Source organism: Bacillus rossius, chromosome 1 (assembly GCF_032445375.1).
Source record: "Bacillus rossius redtenbacheri isolate Brsri chromosome 1, Brsri_v3, whole genome shotgun sequence".
NCBI classification, from domain to species: Eukaryota; Metazoa; Arthropoda; class Insecta; order Phasmatodea; family Bacillidae; genus Bacillus; species Bacillus rossius.
In genome coordinates, this window is record NC_086330.1 from 376686963 (window position 1) to 376707326 (window position 20364).

General features: G+C 34.6%; 1 protein-coding gene across 2 annotated transcripts; it reads left to right on the forward strand.

Moving 5' to 3' along the window:
- The first annotated feature begins 446 nt into the window (after window positions 1-446).
- Window positions 447-17748, forward strand: LOC134528549 (uncharacterized). Of its 2 annotated transcripts, none has more exons than XM_063362273.1 (5): window positions 447-832; window positions 10256-11366; window positions 13040-13245; window positions 16065-16202; window positions 16917-17748. In XM_063362273.1, the coding sequence occupies exons 1-5, from the start codon at window positions 821-823 to the stop codon at window positions 17328-17330; spliced, it is 1881 nt and encodes a 626-aa protein (XP_063218343.1). In that variant the 5' UTR covers window positions 447-820; the 3' UTR covers window positions 17331-17748. The 2 variants fall into 2 exon arrangements, with proteins under 2 accessions (XP_063218343.1, XP_063218344.1); XM_063362274.1 differs by lacking the exon at window positions 447-832 and adding an exon at window positions 4093-4632.
- Window positions 17749-20364: the final 2616 nt, after the last annotated feature.

Sequence of the window (20364 nt, forward strand, 5' to 3'; positions counted from 1 at the left end):
CACTTAGAGTCTCTCCCTAACCCGGACCCCTCCCAATACACTTAGTTTAAACTTAGGTTAGGAAAATAAAAAAAAAATAAAAAAATTGGGAAACCTATTATTATTATTACTGGCACGAGTCGAACGCATTCGTGCATCTACAGCTTTTTTTTTTTTTGTTATTGCGGAAAGAACACATAGATAAAAAAAGTGTCAGTTATATAATTGGTACGAAAATTATAGTTAAAAAAAATAACATGTTCCTTTTAATTTTTTTCAGAATATTATTTTAAAAGTTAATTAGTAATCCTGTGTGAGTGAGGGCAATCCGAACTTCTGCCACAGAAACCCTGTCAAAAATCCATTCGAACTGTGCATGCTGATAAATTATTTTTTAGAAGGGGTCACATCCCTGGAGGAACAGAAATAATCCATAAGGGCTTATGCGAGCCGGGTGAGCACCGAGCACTTACTGAAACTAAAACCAACGAGCACTGAAACATTGTAACTTTTCAATAACACTTCAAAAATGTGTTTGAAACTGCCTTGATTTGATTCACGTAACATAAAATGTTTTATCTAATATTGATTAAGTGTTATACATTTTTATTTATATCGTAGGTCCGACTGTAGATAGCATTAAATATTTTCTTCGATACTATTTATAATCGAAGCGAACTTAAAAGCAAAATATTTTAAACTGTAGTGGCAGCCCTGACATTTTATTTTACATTCTTATTTGTTTTTATTTGAGTTTTCTGCATTTAATATTTTAAGGGTTATCTAATTTTAATTGGAAGTTAGTTTTGATAAGTTTGTGAGATGCTAATATTTGAATACAATGTCTGAAGAGGTTAGTGATAACACAGCTATATAAAAATACTGAATTATTCCTTTGCGTTTTACACGTGTTCATCTGTAGTGCAGTCACATACAGCCAACACTATGCCACTTGAGTATAGACGAATTTATTATTTTATTTATGTAATTTCTTTGTGCGGATGATCATGCATACTTCATGTGGTAGGTTTGGGCGGGTTTTTATGAGTACACATACGGAAGCACATCGGCACGTATTACAGAAACGCGAGCCTTTTGCTTTCCGTCTGCTGGTTTCTCAAGGCATGGAAACGTAACAATGGAAAATTTTTTCATATCACATATTCAATTTCATCCCTTGATCCTGAGGACATGATCCTCTAAACATTTACTGTGGTACATGATGATACTTGTTTTTGAGTTCGTTGAAAGATCCTGCACATAATGAAAACTTGAAAATTTTGTGTTTATTATTGTATATTAAGGCTGCTATTGGCCAAAATCCCGTGGCAACCATTCTGTCACTTTTCCTCTCTCTTTTGTTCTGAGTTACATTCCCGGCCAACACATACATTTCAATACATTCAATTGCCCTATCGTTTTCACGATCTAAGAATTGTTCCCCTTCCTGTCTTTCTTTTCTCCTTAAAGACTTTCCTAGGCTTTTCCATCACACTTCCAGGCTTCCCCATCACAACTATTCTCATCTCTTCCCACCCTCTCTCTTACTAGCCTCTCCCTCTGCCTTCTCCCCTTTAGGCTCTCCCAACCCATTTCCTTCATGAACTTCTAACGATTCTCCTTAACTTTCCATTCATCCACCTAGCTCCATTCCTCTGCACCCTTCTTCAAATACAAACAAATTATGTCTAATGTTGTGTAAATTGTTTCATTGGTATTCAACTTAAAATCTTAAATCATTAATTTATCTCAAGTTTTTGTTATGTCAAGGATCTTTCAACTTTTACCCAAACACACTTGGTTACCATCAGTAGTGAATTTAGAGGAGGAAACAGGTGTCTCTCCCTCTTTCCTAGACAACCATAGAATGCATTATTTGAATTTGACATAAAACCTTAGATTGTATGTTTTTTTTTTTATTCTGCTGTGCCTCGTCTAAAAATAATCCTATCTCTCTATCACAATAGACAGATAGCCAGATACAGAGCTGTTGTTCACGTGGATCAGAACAGTTTGTAGCGCGACTGTTCAGCCCACCTCCGCATGAGTCCAGTTGTGGTACTTTCGAACCATTGGATCTTGTGTCATTGGATACATTGAATCAGTCTCTTAAGAACATGGAAGCTGGCCACAGATGTGCTTGATATTTACAGTTTGCTATCTGTCTGCCCAATGTTTATATATATATATATATATATATTGTTGACCAACACAACCTTAGCAGTTACCTTTGTTTAAATTTATTTGATGATGTGACGAAGCAAAAGATATGTGCATATGTTTAAAGTTTGAAGAACATGTTTGGTTATTGTATCAAAAACAAAATGTTGAATATCATGGCCTCGTAACTTGATAAAACACTGGTTATGTAGGGCTTTAACTCTTTTAACACATTTAAATGGATACCCCATTGCTGTCCATTACTCGATTCCTATTGGTCTCGCGTATCATTCACAGATTAACGTAAATTGAGAGGTTGGTAGTTGAGGAGCTTGTTACCAGTAATGTGAGTGCGTCCGTGTCTGCATCTGTGCCATTATAGTTGCTTTCTTCCTGGATTTATGTATTTGTGTTTGGGATTCTTGTGTGCTTCCATTGTCATTGCAGAATGGCCTTAGCTTGAAGCTGAGGCCACACAGAACACAGAACACTATGCTATGTTCTCTGTGTATGCTATGTTCGCTGCGCCAGGCAGCCTGACAGATCAGTCTAGTTTCTAGATGTTGGAGAGACGCATCCCGTGGGGTTTGAGTGATGATTCCGACGTTGGTAATATTCTGCTGGCTCTCGCAGTTTGTACGTACGTAAAAACAAATGGGTTTGTGAAGTTAATATAGAAACAAAATAATTTAAAGAATTTAATCATTTGATAAAGCAGTTGCTAGTGAGGACAAAACCAAATTATGGATCATTTCACAATAAATACGACTAAGTTTGATAGCATTACTTTGAAATCAAATCTCAGCCATTGTTGTGTATATCCTGTTTTATATATTCTTCCCTCAATTTATTTCCATAAACATTGATATTTTCGTCATCCTTTAATGACCTTTGCCATCGACATGACTAGTTAAAGCACAATACTGAGAAAAAATAAACTTTAAAAAAGCTGTCGCAGAAGTATGGTACAATTCCATGCAAAAACAGATGTTTTTGCTTATCTATGCATGCGCGAAGTCAGCTACGTTCAGAAAAATAGCTGAGAGCCAAACACCTGGCGATGTTGCCAGGATCACCAACATAGCAAACACAGCAAACACAGCTTTGTGTGGCCAGTAACACCTGAGATGCAGCTGGCTATATTTTGCTCGCTTAGCGAACATAACGAGCATAGCACTGTGTGTGGCCGTAGCTAAAATGCTAGTTAGTTCAGTGTTTACAATGTTTGAATACTACACAAATTTAGATGTGTATCATCATCATCACATCATCATCATCGTCAATTAGACCATACAAGTGTTTGGTATCGGATCGTCAAAATTTAATTGTTACAAATACTAACGTATAGACAAAGTTAAAACAGTAATACAAATATAGCATTTACAATAAATATATATATATAAAAGTATACACAGATAAAGTTATAAACAGTACTTAATACCTACTGATACAGATATAGCCTTCACAAACTGAAAGATACAAATATACATAAATTAAATTAAAGTAGGAAAAGGTAATACAGATGTGAGATTGTACAAACATTAAAATATTATTGAAAAGGAAAAAAATATATATATATCCATTTTTAAATTACACACGATTATGGTGAGAGGTTGATGTAGCAAGATATTCTGCTGTGAAGTAGAAAGTATAAAACACCCCATTTAAATTAAGTTTTTTTTATTTCTTCAAGATTATGCAGTAATATATAGAATAGATTTCCTTCTCTAGCATTTATTGCATTAGAAGTGAAGGTATGGTTCATCAGTTTGATGTGTACAGTTTGTTTGTGCCTTCCATTGTGTGTGTATATGTGAATGTAGAGTAGTTTTATATGAGATATGTACATTTTAATAGCATAGAATTGTGTCTGTAAATGCATGGTACAGGTAAAAAGTTAGGATTTCTGAAGAGTGGGCTGGCTTACATTGTTCTTGTGGATTTCAGGGTTTGTACGCCTCCTTAATAGCCTTAAAAATTCCTTAATATTTCTTTAAATCATAAGGGCCCTTAAAAGTCCTTAAATTTCTCCAAGAATCCTTAAAAACTCCTTAATAAAAACTGACAGCATGCAGGTAATGGATAAATGCGGGAGTTTTAGTTTTAGTTTCCGATTTGGCAGCAAACCACTTTGCTCATGCTCAGTACAAATAGCGAATTTCAGGCCAAGTGATTAGATTTTATAAATAAAACAAATTTTGAATTCTTTTGTTGTGTGGGTGTGTGTGTGCATGTGTGTGTGTATATATATATACACACACACTAGATAATGCCCGGCATGCGTTGCAATGCCTCAATCAATTTTTTTTTGTAATTTTTTAAACGTATACTAAGCATCTCTCTTTATCTCTCTAATTCTCTATCTCTCTATGTATATCTCTATAACTCTCTCTATCTTTCTATTAATATCTCTATCTCTCTATATATCTTTCTAGCGGACCCGACAGACATTGTCCTGCCCAAATGTACTTTTTGTGAGATATGGATATGGCGGTAAGTATTTCTACGCTGGACATTTTGTATCTTCTCATTATACATACCCCTCCTCTTGGGCACGCCACTGCCGTTACCAAAAACCTTTCCCATGGTTACGCAGAAGGCAACAACAATGCAAAAGCCCGTTGCCATGGAGGCTAATTATCAATAATGCTTAGTTTTTTTGCTTTTAAAGCGTGTATTTTTAGTTTTTCTTAACTCAGAATCGAGATAAAATATCCAATTGTGAATCTAAACCATCCTCGAATCCCCGTGAACTCACACACAAAATTTCATCAAAATCGCGTACAAACAGACAGACAGAAAAAGTACTGTTTTATTATAGTAAGATAGATAGATTATTCTTACATTTTCGCATCCATGCAGTATATGAAAAATCAGCATGCATAGCCCCACACCTATAACTATACGTGTCTGCTGCCCACGACTTTTTCCGCATGGAATTTTGTATTATCTTGCACCATTTAGAAATTTAAACATTATAACATAACAGTTGATACAGTTGTAGTAGTTTTCTTATGTTCACAAATGATAATTTTTCTTACCTCTATTTCAGTCTTTGCAATAAAAATATGTTACTACCTTAATTTTGGGTAAATATGTTTCTACTTTCAAATGTAATGATGGGAAGACACTTCATAAAATGTCTTTGTAAACCACATTTACTGTTTTTTCCGTCTTGAGCTAGAATGTAAAGATTATCTGTATTACTGACCCGCGAGCAAGCTACATACATTTCAGAGAGAGAGAGAGAGAGAGTGAGAGAAAGACACCTATTGAATGTCTATCTAACTAATTTTTTTATGAGAGCATATTTTCATTAAATAAATCATGAAATCATTCAATGATAAAAGCTGTTTATTTAATTAAGCGGACGGGTTCGCTCCAAGGAGAAAATTGACGCGGCGAGACCTCGTGGACATAGAGAAACGACACACACTCACTATTTGTGTGGCTATGAAACATGATTTTTTTCTGCAATTTAAATTGTAATATACAAAAAGGGTATTGAAAATTGAAACAAATATGGCGACACTATAAACTGTCAGGATCTTTATTTTTTTCTTACTCTCTACTTAGTTCCTTACAATAGCAAAACTTAATGGCTTCTAATAATGCGTTGCAATTTTTGCTTTTAAAGCGTGTTTTTTTTTAGTTTTTATTAACTCAGAATCGAGATAAAATATCCAATTGTGAATCTAAACCATCCTCGAATCCCCATGAACTCACACACAAAATTTCATCAAAATCGGTCCAGCCGTCTAGGAGGAGTTCAGTGACATACACACGCACACAAGAAATATATATAAAGATATATATATAAAGATATATATATATATATATATATCTTTATAAGATATATATATATATCTTTATAAGATATATATATATATATCTCTTTATAAGATATATATATATATAACAAACAGAACAATAGTAATCATAAATACATGGTTCGTACTCTCGTGCAATCAAACATTAAGGACGCTTTACGGACCCCTTTACTTTAATGCCTTCTCACTATCAGAGGTCGAAATCTATTTGTAATATCACAACATCCCTCAAGAAAAAAACAATGTTCAATAGTTAATGCAAAATAATTATTTCATTTGTTAGTTCAATTCTTGCAACACATAAAAGACAGTAAACCACATGTTTTCAGTTTAAATAAGAGATACTATATATATAACAAATGAAATAATTATTTTGCATTAACTATTGAACATTGTTATATATATATATATATATAGTATCTCTTATTTAAACTGAAAACATGTGGTTTACTGTCTTTTATGTGTTGCAAGAATTGAACTAACAAATGAAATAATTATTTTGCATTAACTATTGAACATTGTTATATATATATATATATATATAGTATCTCTTATTTAAACTGAAAACATGTGGTTTACTGTCTTTTATGTGTTGCAAGAATTGAACTAACAAATGAAATAATTATTTTGCATTAACTATTGAACATTGTTATATATATATATATATATAGTATCTCTTATTTAAACTGAAAACATGTGGTTTACTGTCTTTTATGTGTTGCAAGAATTGAACTAACAAATGAAATAATTATTTTGCATTAACTATTGAACATTGTTATATATATATATATATATAGTATCTCTTATTTAAACTGAAAACATGTGGTTTACTGTCTTTTATGTGTTGCAAGAATTGAACTAACAAATGAAATAATTATTTTGCATTAACTATTGAACATTGTTTTATATATATATATATATATAGTATCTCTTATTTAAACTGAAAACATGTGGTTTACTGTCTTTTATGTGTTGCAAGAATTGAACTAACAAATGAAATAATTATTTTGCATTAACTATTGAACATTGTTATATATATATATATATATATATAGTATCTCTTATTTAAACTGAAAACATGTGGTTTACTGTCTTTTATGTGTTGCAAGAATTGAACTAACAAATGAAATAATTATTTTGCATTAACTATTGAACATTGTTATATATATATATATATATAGTATCTCTTATTTAAACTGAAAACATGTGGTTTACTGTCTTTTATGTGTTGCAAGAATTGAACTAACAAATGAAATAATTATTTTGCATTAACTATTGAACATTGTTATATATATATATATATATAGTATCTCTTATTTAAACTGAAAACATGTGGTTTACTGTCTTTTATGTGTTGCAAGAATTGAACTAACAAATGAAATAATTATTTTGCATTAACTATTGAACATTGTTATATATATATATATATATATATATATATATATATATATATATATATATATATATAGTATCTCTTATTTAAACTGAAAACATGTGGTTTACTGTCTTTTATGTGTTGCAAGAATTGAACTAACAAATGAAATAATTATTTTGCATTAACTATTGAACATTGTTATATATATATATATATAGTATCTCTTATTTAAACTGAAAACATGTGGTTTACTGTCTTTTATGTGTTGCAAGAATTGAACTAACAAATGAAATAATTATTTTGCATTAACTATTGAACATTGTTATATATATATATATATATATATAGTATCTCTTATTTAAACTGAAAACATGTGGTTTACTGTCTTTTATGTGTTGCAAGAATTGAACTAACAAATGAAATAATTATTTTGCATTAACTATTGAACATTGTTATATATATATATATATATAGTATCTCTTATTTAAACTGAAAACATGTGGTTTACTGTCTTTTATGTGTTGCAAGAATTGAACTAACAAATGAAATAATTATTTTGCATTAACTATTGAACATTGTTATATATATATATATATATAGTATCTCTTATTTAAACTGAAAACATGTGGTTTACTGTCTTTTATGTGTTGCAAGAATTGAACTAACAAATGAAATAATTATTTTGCATTAACTATTGAACATTGTTATATATATATATATATATATATAGTGTCTCTTATTTAAACTGAAAACATGTGGTTTACTGTCTTTTATGTGTTGCAAGAATTGAACTAACAAATGAAATAATTATTTTGCATTAACTATTGAACATTGTTATATATATATATATAGTATCTCTTATTTAAACTGAAAACATGTGGTTTACTGTCTTTTATGTGTTGCAAGAATTGAACTAACAAATGAAATAATTATTTTGCATTAACTATTGAACATTGTTATATATATATATATATAGTATCTCTTATTTAAACTGAAAACATGTGGTTTACTGTCTTTTATGTGTTGCAAGAATTGAACTAACAAATGAAATAATTATTTTGCATTAACTATTGAACATTGTTATATATATATATATATATATATATATATAGTATCTCTTATTTAAACTGAAAACATGTGGTTTACTGTCTTTTATGTGTTGCAAGAATTGAACTAACAAATGAAATAATTATTTTGCATTAACTATTGAACATTGTTATATATATATATATATATATATATATATAGTATCTCTTATTTAAACTGAAAACATGTGGTTTACTGTCTTTTATGTGTTGCAAGAATTGAACTAACAAATGAAATAATTATTTTGCATTAACTATTGAACATTGTTATATATATATATATATATAGTATCTCTTATTTAAACTGAAAACATGTGGTTTACTGTCTTTTATGTGTTGCAAGAATTGAACTAACAAATGAAATAATTATTTTGCATTAACTATTGAACATTGTTATATATATATATATATATATATAGTATCTCTTATTTAAACTGAAAACATGTGGTTTACTGTCTTTTATGTGTTGCAAGAATTGAACTAACAAATGAAATAATTATTTTGCATTAACTATTGAACATTGTTATATATATATATATATAGTATCTCTTATTTAAACTGAAAACATGTGGTTTACTGTCTTTTATGTGTTGCAAGAATTGAACTAACAAATGAAATAATTATTTTGCATTAACTATTGAACATTGTTATATATATATATATATATATATATATAGTATCTCTTATTTAAACTGAAAACATGTGGTTTACTGTCTTTTATGTGTTGCAAGAATTGAACTAACAAATGAAATAATTATTTTGCATTAACTATTGAACATTGTTATATATATATATATATATATATATATATATATATATATATATATATATATATAGTATCTCTTATTTAAACTGAAAACATGTGGTTTACTGTCTTTTATGTGTTGCAAGAATTGAACTAACAAATGAAATAATTATTTTGCATTAACTATTGAACATTGTTATATATATATATATAGTATCTCTTATTTAAACTGAAAACATGTGGTTTACTGTCTTTTATGTGTTGCAAGAATTGAACTAACAAATGAAATAATTATTTTGCATTAACTATTGAACATTGTTATATATATATATATATATATATATAGTATCTCTTATTTAAACTGAAAACATGTGGTTTACTGTCTTTTATGTGTTGCAAGAATTGAACTAACAAATGAAATAATTATTTTGCATTAACTATTGAACATTGTTATATATATATATATATATAGTATCTCTTATTTAAACTGAAAACATGTGGTTTACTGTCTTTTATGTGTTGCAAGAATTGAACTAACAAATGAAATAATTATTTTGCATTAACTATTGAACATTGTTTTTTTCTTGAGGGATGTTGTGATATTACAAATAGATTTCGACCTCTGATAGTGAGAAGGCATTAAAGTAAAGGGGTCCGTAAAGCGTCCTTAATGTTTGATTGCACGAGAGTACGAACCATGTATTTATGATTACTATTGTTCTGTTTGTTATTATTTGTAATACAAGTATGGAGCTTGGATGTTGGGCCTCCAGAACAAGCTTTGACAATACTTTCTACAGTGCGGACTAATGTCAAGATTGGACAGCTGTTTTGAGGGACGATCTTATAAAATGGTTAGCTGTGGTCTTGCATATTGCTGTAAAAGAAATTCCATCAAAGAAACATTGTAGTTTCATCACGAGGATTAACCTGTGTTACTGTATATATTTATGTAATGTAATAAGTAAATTAGTCATGAATGCGTAAAGACATGTTTGCCTGTAGTTTGTTTCACACTGGGTCTGTGATGTATAGGTTTGTGGTATTTAAAATTCAGAATGTAGTGAAACGGTTGTTGCAGGGTTCAGACGCAGAACGGGAAGCAGGCTCTCCCGAGGGCAACACGGCGGAGCAGGAGCAACAGTTGTACAGCATCGCCAACTTGAGCGGCCTCGCCGAGTCTGCAGACGATCCCGACATCCGCACCGACTTCCAGTCGTTCTACCCGACCAGCCGCTGGAACAAAGTGTCCCGTCTCGGAGTCGTCCACCACATACTCAATCAGTTCGGCGCAGCGAAGCAGTCGCTGGTGACCAAGGTCACAGACTTCGGCAAGGGAAGTGCCCAAAACTTCATTCCTCTGAGTATAAGTTCTCGGAAAAAGCAGCGTAACTCGAAGCGTCGTAAAAATTTCGATGCTAAAAAAAAAATTTTCAAGAATGTCATGAAATGTGGTAGGCAGCGTTCCGCTGTAACCCCGAGCAAGAGCAGTGTTGGAAAAACGCCTGCCCCAGACCTTGAAGTGATAGTGCTGTCGGATAGCGATGACTGCGAAGGTGGTGTTGGCAAGACTGTGCCGGAACTGTTGCTTCTGGAGACACGGTCTGACTGCACCTCGCATCAGGCTGGAGACGTCTCTTCGGTACCCTCCGACGCGTGCAGAAACGAAACACCGGTCGTCGATGTTGCAGCAGCGCCGCTTGGTGACTCCGAGCCGAGGTCGAGCAACTCTGGTGTCAGGAACGAGTGCTTGGAATCAGACGTAGAGATTCTCCCCGAGCCTGAAAAGCCTGCTCCTCCCGTGATATTTTTGGATTCTGGAGATGAAATCCCTGCCGAGGAGGCGGCGAACATTTCTCTGGCCGGTCCAGATACAGGTAACTGCATCACGATGAATAAAAGCAAGGACGTTTCGAAAACGTCTTTCGAAAACGCAGTTAGTGATGATTGTGTGATGATAGACACGAGCGAAGATACTTCAAGGATTTTGCTGGCAAACTTGGATACAGGTGTCACTGTTGTGATGGATGAAAACTTGGATGTTCCTGCAGTTGGCAGCAGCGCTGTGCCCTCCATCACCAACTCAGATTCGGCAGTTGCTAAATGCTGGACACCTGCGATGATACAGTTCTACAACGAGCCCTCGGGCGACCAGCACTTTGAACACCGGACCCTGCAGGCGAACATGTCGAGTGAGTACTGAGCCTGTGGTTTCACGGTGAGAGGAAAAGATATTTGAACGTGGTATTAATTTCAGTAGAAACACATTTTATTTACTCTTTTGAAAGTTGAAAAGTGCATTTTCTGTAGATGGGGAAAATTAAGTGGGTCTGAAATATTTACTGTTAATTTTTCCCCTGCGTGGATCTCATTGATTTAAAGGGGGGTGTTTTTTGTCTGGGATTTTTTTTGTTTTTAAAAACCTTGGCTACAGTAGCCCTAAGTTACATTCGCAACAGCACGTGTTCCACATAAACGCAGAGTAGTCGTGGAAAGTTCACTGACAGAAGGCAGCTGCATTATGCAAGGCATGCACAAGATAGTGAAACTTTTCTTTAAAATGTGCTATTTACGTATTGGGTCTTTGTATCATAGCGATAGTACAACATACAAGATCCCAGACAAAATGCAACAAAAATAACATCAACTTTTGACCACATGGCAATTAGTATTATAGAAGACACTATGCACTCAAAAATCATAACAAATATTGGAAAGATTTCTGCTACACCTCCTATTGATACTATTGTTCACATACGTAATTTTAGTACAGCATTGGCATTTGCACTATTTATTCAACATAATTTTCATTATTACTGTTCATTTGAATGATGGAGGATTGGAATAGTATAGACCAGTGGTTTTGCTGTGTCATCACAAATATAGCAGAGGTTTAACGGATTGCAGTCTTATACTAGCCGCTTCATTGCAAATGTTAATGGGGTTTGGTAATATGTAACAATCACAAGCTTTGATAGTTTGCAAGTTTTAAGAGGTGCAGAATCATCAGCCAAAGTGACACGCAACCCGAGATTAAAGACTAATTCATATTCCTGTCAGAAATTCTTGTAGTAAAAAAAAAATCAACATTCATGTGAGATGGCATCTTTAAGTATGAAGTATGTGGTGTATGGTGCAAATTTTACATATTAATTTTTCCACGCTTCTATTAAGATATTGAAGAACCACATGTAGTAAATTTACTTTAAGTGCCGATGGATAAATGCCTGTGTAGGAAAAATAACACAGTTAGTTTGTAAAGTAATTGCTCTAGTTGATTATGTTAAAATTTTAGTTAAAAAACATTGAGGATTTACTAAGTGCTGAAGTTCTGTAGCCCGATTTAGTCTTTTCTTTTAGTAATCCTCGAGTCTAGCCAAGGAGAGAGTTTTGAAGGAGATAATTTTTTTTACTTAGTTCGTAATAAAATAATTCATAGTAATTTTTGATCACATCTCGTATATTAAGTTTTCTTTGGTATTCCCACACAAAGAAGACGGCAAAAAAAAATGCTTGAAAATAAACTAATGAATTTTAAAATTAAAAACATTAACCCGGAGAATTACGTTCACGATGACTTCTGAAAGGAAATTTTTTTTTTTTTAAATCTAACCTGAAATTTGACAAAAAAAAATTTGATAACCAATGATTATTACTGGACTGCATGAGGAAGGCTGTAATCTGGGTTGTTACAAGCCACACTGAATTTAAGTCTCAAAGCTATTCTGCAAAACACAAACAATAAAATTATAAACAGTGTTATTTTTCTACTAAATATTGCATGGTAAACCAATGAATGTGTCGAGCTAAATAATTGTGACTGTGACAGTAGATGTGTTGGAGACTGCGCTGTGTGTGCTTGCAGAAGACAGGCTGCGCTGGGCGACCAGCCTCGCGGACGTGCACCCCCTCTCCCTGGGCTGGCTGGCCAGGCGTGTGCGCTGCAGCAACTGCCGACAGCGAGGTCACCCGGCCGCGCGCTGCCCCGACCCCGAGCGTGTGAGGGCCTGCTGCTTGTGCAGCGAGCGCACGCACGAATACTCGCGCTGCCCCAACGGCGTGTGTGCCAAGGTCAGCCCCTTTCTTCGGGAATCACATGCAACATGTGGTGGCGCCCTGAACTTCGAAAAACACTTCAACTCCCATTGCGGTAGCAAAGCCAATCTCCAAAACTACTGGTCAAGTGTTCATGAGATTTTCACAGGTAATGAGTGTAGGTTGGGGCAACATATATAAAAAGAATCTTAATTTAAAGTTTTAGGAGTCTTCTCAGCTTAGAACAGTTTGTAGAAAAGTCGAAAGATAGAGCTTCATTAGTTGATTTTTATAAGGTGCTCGCAGAAGTTTTCTGATGTTTACCTCAGTGACACGATCATCAAGGTGTAGTGCACCGTAGAACCAATGGAGAGCGCTGTTAGTGTAGTTAGTGACAGAAGTATTTCACAAGTTTACGTCAGTTACAGAATTAAGCAAATTTACAAGTACAAATTAACGTTGAATTTACATGGTAGGTTATTTGGATTTACTGACTTTGCTTTGTGTTTTGGGTATTAAAAACCTTAACTAAATTGCTTTGCTTCTTTCAATAGGTTTTATTTATGTTTGACTTCATGGCCAGGAGAAATATATTTATTGAGTTTATAAGTAAAAGTCAGTTGTATCAGGGTCAGGCCGCAATAAAGTGGGACACAGTTGCATATTTATATTCCACCCAGATACATTATATTATTATCTACAGATATTGCCTGAGAGAGTTGATACAATATATGTTTGCATTACAGGAGACCCGACAGGAGACCCTGGACATATGCTGAACAATGAAAGCATGATATCTAGCTGATACTAGGGTTCTGCGAATATTCGAAATTTCCGAATTCGAGTTCAAATTTTTTGATATTCAATTCGTCAATTCGAATCGAATTCATTTTACAATAATTCGACTTGCAAAAGCTGGCCCGGATACACTAATATAAGACATCCCCCCCGCCATCTTTCACTTACAAAAATTATACAGCGAAACCCCTTATTTATGTTACCGTTATTTACGTTTTCCTGTTATTTGAACCATTTTATTTCTGTACCGTTTTAACCTCATTTGATGTAATGCAATAAATTCCCGTTGTTTACAACGCGCCTATTGCTTTACGCAGTTTACACCGTTTGTTCTGATAAAACTGCATACTAACTTAATTAATCCTATTACAAAGTAATCTGATGTGTAAATCGTGTTTTAAAAACGGTTTTAGAAGTTATAAACTTAATCTTTAACGTCTCGGGAGTCGCTTTATACAGCTTATAAAACGTAAGCAGCGCCAGTTTGGTTGTGTTGATTCCTATATTCCAGTATAGAGTGCGCGCACGTAGTCGAAGATCGATATCGATAGCTCGCAGACTGCATGCACGCACGCGCTGTGTCAGGAACGATCGTTATGCGCAGGGCTGCAACTCATGGGTTTTTCCACCCAGATCTGGGTTTTTCCGATGGTGTTTGGGTTTCTAGGTTTTCAAATAATGAATTCCAACAATTCTAGGTTTTTTTAATAATTTTAATTATTTTTATACGTAAAACAATTTATGGTAATTTTTGGCGTTACAGTTTGGTCAAATCATGTATCAATAATTGTTTGTCATTAGTTAATGCTAGGTTTTATGGCTGTATGGCTCACACTACAGCCACAAGGTAGTGTTTTGTTATTTATTACAGTTCTATGGTCTCTGCATAACCTAAAATAAGCTGTTTTCTGAAGTGTTCTGGCATTTACAATCATACAATTTCCATCATGTGCGACTTGAATTCACCACCAGCAAAAAAAAAAGTGGTACAGCCAACAATTTAAACAAGAATGGTTACAAGATAAAGATCTGAAGAATTGGCTCCGTGAGGATACCAATAATAAAGGTAGTAGCTACTGTATCTGTTGCAATATCTGTTTGAAAAATGCAAACAAGTCTATGCTTTTCGCACACAAAAATACATATAAACACAAAACTAGTTTTTCAAGAAGCTAAGTCGAATATTAAATTAGACAATCTTCAAAGTAAGAGAATCATCGGTTGATAGAAAAGATTGCAAAAGCAGATGTGTTATTTTCTGGCTATTTTGCAGCGATCGATTTTCAACAATAGCATTTTAGACGCATCAGGGTTTTTTACCCATGTGTCTGGGTTTTTTTTGTAGGTTATCTAGGTTTTTCATGAATATCAGAGTGGCAGCCCTGGTTATGCGTATAGTTACAAATCACGTTCTTGTTACAGGTTTCTTTTTTTTTTTTTTTACGTTGAATAAAATGGTTTTATTGCATCACTCATTGATTTAAATTATTTGGCATGCTCTCGCAAAGTCTACTTTTTATTTTTTTAAATAAACGTACTTTCCATGAATAGGTTTTGTTTTTATGGATTACTTTACATGTGGTTTTTTTTTTTTTTTTTTTTTCCCCATAATAGTAGCACCCACAGTCTCACCCCTAATTTTCAAACTTGATTTTAGAATAAAATGTGCGATGCTTAAGTGATAAAAAAGGTAAATTTGTTATTTTTTTTGTACAACTTCCTTATGCTGTGATATTTTTGTTAATATTTTTATCCTGGAAAATCAAACATGCTTAATATGGTAAACTGTGATACTTTTTATGGTCTTCCCTTTATTTTCACTTTCCCGCTTTTTTAATATTTTTTTTTATTTTTTTTTCAATTTTCTATTTATATCATCAAATTCGATTTAAAAAAAATTCGAAACTCGTGAATTTTTTTGGAATTCGATTCAAAAGGAAAAATCACAATTCGCAGATGTCTAGCTGATACCAGATTGTCGCTGTTCGGACGACACATTGACGTATTTTTACGAGGCATTTCTAATTTTTGTTTGTTTTTTTTTCTTTTCTTTCCAGTGTGGTGCGTGTTGCTTTAGCTTCAACAAGAGTGGTTGCCGCGCCTGCAGAACTCGCAACGTGCGGTGCGACCACTGTAGTTCGGAGGAGCACGCCAGCGAGCTGTGTCCGGAGGTGTGGCGCTGCTACCACCACACGGTGCGTTCATTCGTGGGCATCGCAGATATTTGTGCGTTAACATACTATTTTAATTGGGCTTTAGTGAATAGGCAACGGAAGACAGAATTTCATTCCCGGGAGAAGGGGGAGATAGAACCACTTTGCCTGCAGTTTGCTTTCAATTTCTTTCCATAACAAAATTCTGTTTAGTGGGATGGTAGAGGAGTGTAGAGTTGTTTTGTGCAAAAAATGTCATGTAGATGAGTTTTTGTTCAAAGTCATGTGTATATGGTAAAATTCCTCATTTTTAATGTTATTTGTGCAATATTTCACCAAGAAGCATGAAAATTACACTTTAAGGGGTGGGACATCTATTTTTTTATAAAGATTTTTTTTTTGGGTGGGGGGGGGGGATATCGCCCACTGATCTGTTTCTCTTTGTACACGCTCGTGATGAAAGAATAAAATAGCCAGTGTTCTCCTGATTGTGTGTTTGCATCGTGTTGGGTGTTACTCAAATGCCATTGAGGTTGTCTACGCACAGAGAGGGCAGGTGAACTGTCCCACAAGACAATCTGTCGTGTGAGCAAGTACTTGGCAGCTTCAGGCTTAATACGTGCAGAGAGCGTTTGTCTTGTAAACCAAGAAAAGCAATTTCTTCAACACTAATTACATGAATATGTCGTCGGTCGACAAAAGTAAAAGTGCACCACGGTTGTAAGTGGCTGTTTCTGAAGTGTTGCTTGGTTGCAGACGCGGGAGGTTCTGGCGAACCTCGGCGACCACCCGGCGGAACAGCTGAAGCCAGACGGCGAGCAGAACTGCCCGCACTGCACCAGGCGGGGCCACAAGTTCGAGGACTGCGACACGGACGTGAGCTGGTGGGGGGGCAAGTACCACCAGCACCTGTTCCGGCGGACGTTCCAGCCCGTGGCGAACGGCTGGGCCAGGCAGCGGGCCCAGAGCGCGACGGACGCTCCGCGCGGGCGGTTCCGGTTCCTCGAGCCGAGGAGGACCCCGCGACTAGCGACCAAGACGAACCCCGCCGCGAGTCTGAAGTCCATCAGGGCTGCGAGGCTAAGGAAGCTGAGGAAGAAGCAGAAGAGAAAAGAGAAGTTAGCCGCACGCCAGGCTGCCCTTGCGAACGGTGTGTTGGTTCCGGCGTAACGAACACACCCGACTTGGATTTCTTTTTGTTTTCATTGCTTGCTTGAGTTTTGCAATGACAATAAACACTTGAAGGTTTTGTACATTTACTTCTACAATTTGAAGTTTGGTACACCCAATGATTTTTGAGCTAATTTATGGTAAAATAAAAAGGTAGATTTTCAATTAAACTTAAATGGTGCTTTGGTTATAATTTTTATTAATTTAACCCCCACCCCTAAAAATTCAGTTGCACTAATTTTTGGTTTATAAATATGAATGAATGCATAAAACATACAAAACCAATGAATACTGCTTGTTAATTATCAATAATGTTTTAGAGAATTCCCACATTATGGGATTTTGTACTACTATTTCATTATTGTACGTACTAAACTTATTTTTTCTAGTAAATATAATGGTGTTACCCACTGGCAAATTTTTTTTTACTTCACCTGACAATTTTCTACTCTCCTATTCCAGTAAGCCCACTAACAAATACAGGGTTCCCACACACTTCTTCCACCCGATTTCCCTTAGTTTTCCCTGTTTTCTCTTGCTCTCTCTAACAAAAAGGACTTAGGTATATCATAAACTATTATATAACTATTACATATCTCGACAACCATTTTGATAATGATACACAGCACGTTCAATGAACAACAACCCTCTAAATATACAGTGAAAGTCCGTTGTAGCGAATACGGTCTATAACGTAAGGTCCGCTATAACGATAATTGCCATTGGCACCATCAGTTTTGCATATGCTGCATAGGATAAAAATTTCAGAAATAACGAATGCAGCGTGGGCTCATTTTCGCTATAGTGATAGATTACACACCTGTAATTTTGCTCTAAAACAATGAGAAAACATCTACAATTTCCTTAATAAATGAGAAACAGCTTTCCACAATTCCACGCGTCCGGCAAATGAAACAACGCGCATGATGTGGCCGTCTTGGCAACACCGCACAAGGTAAGGCCCCACAGCAAGCATAGCTTGCCTCGCGGCGATGAAAGCGTTAGGGCCCCGCTGCGAGCATTACTTATTTAGAATCACACCGACTTGGCCTACCGTTGCTGAACAACTACATGTGCCATGCACGTCCCACGACTTTGCCACGGCTGATGATAATATTGACGTGTGCGGGGAGTTGACAATCATGGAACTTGTCGAGCTCGTCTCTTCTAATCAAAACGAAGCGGCGTCTGAAGATGATGATGACGACGAGTGACGTATCTGTTCCATTGAAAATGTCAATGATGGAGGCACTTGACACAATCAGTCATTTTTATCAGCATACAAATGCTTCGACGAAAGATTTGATGAACTTCCAAGAGGTCCAGTCATTTATTTTGTCCGAAAGTCTAGTGAAATCAAGGCAAACGAAAATTGATTTGTTTTTTAAAATGATTTTTAATTTTGTGTTATTTTCCAAGGGTCTGTACGAGTGATTATTTTTGTGTTACTGACCAATTGTTGGAAAAATTATTTTATATAATTTGTATGGTTGTCCAACGTAATTTGAGATTTTTTAAAAAAAAAAAAAATTTTTGTGTTTGACATTTTTTATAGGTGTCAACGTGAGTAATAATGTGACAAATCTTAAAACAAATTTCACTACATCTTTGAGTTTATATATTGTTAGCAAGTATTCAAAACTCCGCAAATATGCACCCGATATCATCAGCTTAGTGCACATGTCTCCACCAAACAAGCTGTGGTCAAAGCGGCAGGAAGCGGCCGGCATGACCTTGCGTGACCTCGCCCGCCCGTCGCCATGTAAACAAACAGCTGTGCGTGACGGCCTTATCACGGCCACGCGGTCTCATTTCGCAGTCGGGAAGTGCTGATATAGCTTAAAAATGTTATTTTAGTAAGTTTTATGTATATTTCCTTTACTTTTGTTGTGAATTTCCGTAGTGAAAACAAGCGAGAATATAATATATTTTAAAAATGCTACAAAAATAAGATTTTTTTTTAAATTTTGGCTATAACGAAAATTCGCTATAACATAAACTTTTGGCGCCGTTATAAATTTACGTTATAACGGACTTTTACTGTATTTACAAACTTAACAAGCCTAGGCAATATAACAAATTGGTGCTAGTCGACTAAATATGAAAATAATTTGTTAGATTGTAACTATTGCTCTTAATATGATACAGGTATGTACTCACACGGATTATTATCCAGTAACAGCACTGTGTATTCAACCGAGAATTCACACCCACACTCAAAATTATACACAGATTTAACTTGAAATCTGAAGGGTAAAAAATTTATGTACAAACATTAAATCATAGATATTGCATTTCATGCTTTTAACTTTTTTATTTTTCTAAATTAGATTTTTTGATTTGCAGTTGTTTTAGTTCTTCTGACTTTCGTTTCTTTTCTTTTTTAGTAACCTTCTCTACACCTAATTTCTCATCTTTTTCCCTTTTTTTCTCCAGGGCACTCCTATATTTAGAACAAGATCCTCTGGCATAACTAACCATTGTTTGGTCAACATGCACAGCTTCTTCCCCACCAGCATCACATATACCATCATATACTCTTCTCAAGGCAATCAGTGACTCTTCGTGTAGATGTTCGACAAGCATGTCTTTATTAACAGAAAATCCTGACTCTGCAAAGGCATTGCCATGGGAGAGTATTAACAAAATCTTAACCACAGTCCATATATCTCTAAACGCATCTTTGTCACTTAAAAGTTCGGCATAAAATGTACCCAAGCTGTGTTTCTCTATATTAAATGATTTAAGTTTATCTTGTTCTACCTCACAATTAAATTTAGTGAACTGCAGACTAGCTCGTTCTGATTGAAGTGCAGTGGTATGCTTGGCAGACACAAGCATTTGAAGACAAGTATCCATGTCTGACCTGCATTCTTCTAGTTTACTAATCAATTTCCTTGGATCCAAACAAGAAGCCGATTTTACCATTTTATACTTGATAGGACTTCGCTCCACAATTTTTTTTACAGTAAAAACCATGAACGTTTTGCATTGTAGCCGGAATTTTTATTTCTGTAGTGCATTTACACGAGAA